At 36.9% G+C, this 3,129-nt stretch overlaps 1 protein-coding gene across 1 annotated transcript; it reads left to right on the top strand.

Annotated features, from left to right (window-relative positions):
• The first annotated feature begins 1,823 nt into the window (after window positions 1–1,823).
• LOC106082673 (uncharacterized) lies at window positions 1,824–2,708 on the top strand. Its single transcript, XM_013245324.1, has 3 exons — window positions 1,824–1,888; window positions 1,947–2,285; window positions 2,353–2,708. The coding sequence occupies exons 1-3, from the start codon at window positions 1,832–1,834 to the stop codon at window positions 2,515–2,517; spliced, it is 561 nt and encodes a 186-aa protein (XP_013100778.1). The 5' UTR covers window positions 1,824–1,831; the 3' UTR covers window positions 2,518–2,708.
• Window positions 2,709–3,129: the final 421 nt, after the last annotated feature.

The raw sequence follows: 3,129 nt of genomic DNA, 5'->3' as shown, positions 1-3,129 counted from the left end.
ATAATCGGATTTCATTGAAATTTGACACAGTGACTTATGTTAGGCTTTTCGACAGTCGTGTCGTATATGGTTCAGATCGGTTTATTTTTTTTTAAATAGCTACTAAAAAGACCAATGTGTTGTTATACGCAATTGAACAATTACTTGTACTTATTAGTATTTAGTCTAAATTGGGTACCGGAAAGCTCCCCTCAAGAAACCCATGGTACGACGACGAGTGTCGAAAAGCTACTGAAACCTAGGATGCGGCATACAGAGCAAACCTACAATCAGTAACAAAGCGCCAGATGAATGAGAGATGTGGGAAGGAAAGGAGCAGAAAGAAAAAGGAAATAGAAAGACGTGAGTGTGAACGAATTGAGATGTACAGGAGTCAGAATGAAGTCAGGAAATTTTACCATAGAATTAAACATCGAACCAATGCCTTTGGTGCAGGCACATCCTCCTGCAGAGATAAAGAAGGAAATCTCGTCTCTGACAAAGATAGTGTGCTGAGGATATGAAAAGAATATTTTTCCCAACTGCTAATGTCCGACGGTGGCAACGAAGAGGATGCCCCAGAACCAATTCTTGATTATAGTATAGAATGTTTACCTCCTAGTCCAAGTAGATGTGACCCGACTGAAGAACAACAAGCAGCAGGAGCCGACGGGTTATCCGCTAAACTTTTTAAGACCGGAGGCGACACGCTGATAAGGCCTATGCATCACCTTGTCTGCGCGATCTGGCTAGAAGAGCGCATACCCGATGATTGGAACCTCAGCATACTATTTCCCGTACACAAGAAAGGAGACAAGACGGAATGTGCCAACTACAGAGGTATAAGTCCAATGGATGGTTTCAACTCCCAAAACGCCTTGTACAACCGAACAGGTAAAAGAAAATGGAGAAAGTTGGGAAACCCAACTTTGAGATAGTCAGTAACTTTATGTACCTCGTAACAAAACGAATGACAGCAGTTTTGAGATAAAGCGAAGAATAATACTGGCAAACAGATGCTACTTTGGACTAAGTAAGCAGTTTAGAAACAAGGCCACCTCTAGACAGACGAAGATTACACTATACAAGACACTAACACTACCCGTGCTGTTATATGGTTCTGAAGCATGGGCACTTGTTAAAGCAGATGAGGCAGTGCTTGGATTATTTGAGAGAAAAATTCTTCGTTAATTATATGGACCAGTTTGCATTAATGGAGAATATAGGCGACGTTTGAACCACGAGCTGTATGACGACGATAGCATAGATAAACGCATCAAATTACAACGGGTTGGCTAGGTCATGTTGTCAGAATGGATGAAGAAGCTCCAGCAAAGAAGTCTTTTGAAGGCAAACACGGTGGTACACGCAAACCGGGAAGACCACATGCCTAATGAAAAGATCAAGTGGTGGGAGACACCTCGAAACTTGGTGTCAGAGATTATAAAACGAGAGCAGAAGATCCAGGCGCTTGTAACGCTATTCTACGTTCGGCTAGTGGAACAAATATTCTGTCCTAGCCAATTAAAGTAAAGTTAGCTTATATAAATGAAACACCCATAATAATTTTCAATTCATCAACTTGTGGAAAAGAATTGACAACAACAACAAAACATAGAAAAACAAATTTATGCAATTTTCCAAAATATTAATAGATTCTAAGGTAATGGAGACCATTAGTTATAATTCAATTGATCTAAATGGTTTGTTTATGCAGTAGGGGGTAATCAAAAATCATTTAATTCTGATGACTATAGTTTTTGTCCACATATTCAAAAGATTGCCAGGCAATCATTATTCACAATTTGAAATTTTTGTGGTTTTTCTTTTTAACAATAGTTTTCTGCAAAAAATGTTGAAAAATATTCTAACTTGCCTCATAGCCTTAAATGTTTTTCTGATAAATCAGGTAAATATACTTATTACCATATATTTTCCACGTCATGGAAACTCTTGTTTACCTTTAGGCCTTCATTAAAAACAATTTCAATTTGGAGTGCTACCGTGTAACTTGTGAAATTGTCAATCCTAAAGTCATGAAACAATTTGAATGTTCCTATAAAAAATTGGGGCCCAAACGATATTCTGGCAGTGGTCTTGTTATGTTCAATCAACAATTGGACAAGAAATTCGATATTCATATTAAAATTTATGTTGCACCCCGAGGAAAAATTGTAAAATTTCTTGATTGGAAACTCAATGTATGTGATACGCTTTATGCGGGGGTGTCATTGCCTTTGGCCAGAAAAATTATGTGGGATGTCTTAAAAAATAGTAATTTTCCACGAAAATGTCCATTCCAGGCGGTATGTATGATGATAACATCCTAAGTTGACATGTTCTAATGTTGTTTTTGTACTTTTTTTCCCAAAGAATTTCCTCTACAATTCATCCAATATTATCGTCGATGAATCGTATTTCCCCAAATTTACACCATCTCCCATGGATCTGAATATTTCTTTTGAATACATTGAAAATCAAGAAAGATTTGCAATTCAACGAATTTTCGGAGCCACTGTGCCCAACGCAAGGAGATGAAGAAATCTTGAAATTCACACCCAAGGAGCTATTGATGCTTGATGTTAACATCAGATTTTCATTTTGTTGTTGCATGGTCTGTGTAATGGAAATAAGTTAAAATATATTCAATATATTCAAACCTAATCGAAAGGGGAATAACAAGTTATTTGTCACCAAACGGAAATAAACAAACAAGTAAAAACTCATAACGACAACCATTAACATATTCATCATTCTATTTTGTTACATCTCTACTATACTCATATTGCGTCGATCTGGTCATATTTGGTTCTTGTACCAAGAATCCTTATACAAGTTATAGATGAAAATTTCAGAGAAAATGTTAATAAATTACCTAATTTTTTTATGAGCGTAAGACCCAAAGATTGTACTAGATATCCAAATAAGGTTTAATGTGGACCAGTTCGTATATCTGTTAACCCAGCATAGGTTAGGTTAGGTTTAAGTGGCACTCTGCCAACAGACTCACTTAAATGTTTTCGTCCATTTTGATACCACTGGAACAGAATAAGGAAGATGCCTTCCAATTCTTACAGTTGAACCGTCCAGATCGCTTTAAAAAGCTCAATAACTTGCGAATGTTCACATCCGCTAAATCTGATAGGTTCT

This window comes from Stomoxys calcitrans, chromosome 4 (assembly GCF_963082655.1).
Source record: "Stomoxys calcitrans chromosome 4, idStoCalc2.1, whole genome shotgun sequence".
NCBI classification, from domain to species: domain Eukaryota; kingdom Metazoa; phylum Arthropoda; class Insecta; order Diptera; family Muscidae; genus Stomoxys; species Stomoxys calcitrans.
The sequence above is the reverse complement of the archived record's forward strand: the minus strand, read 5'-3'. Positions and strand labels throughout refer to the sequence as shown.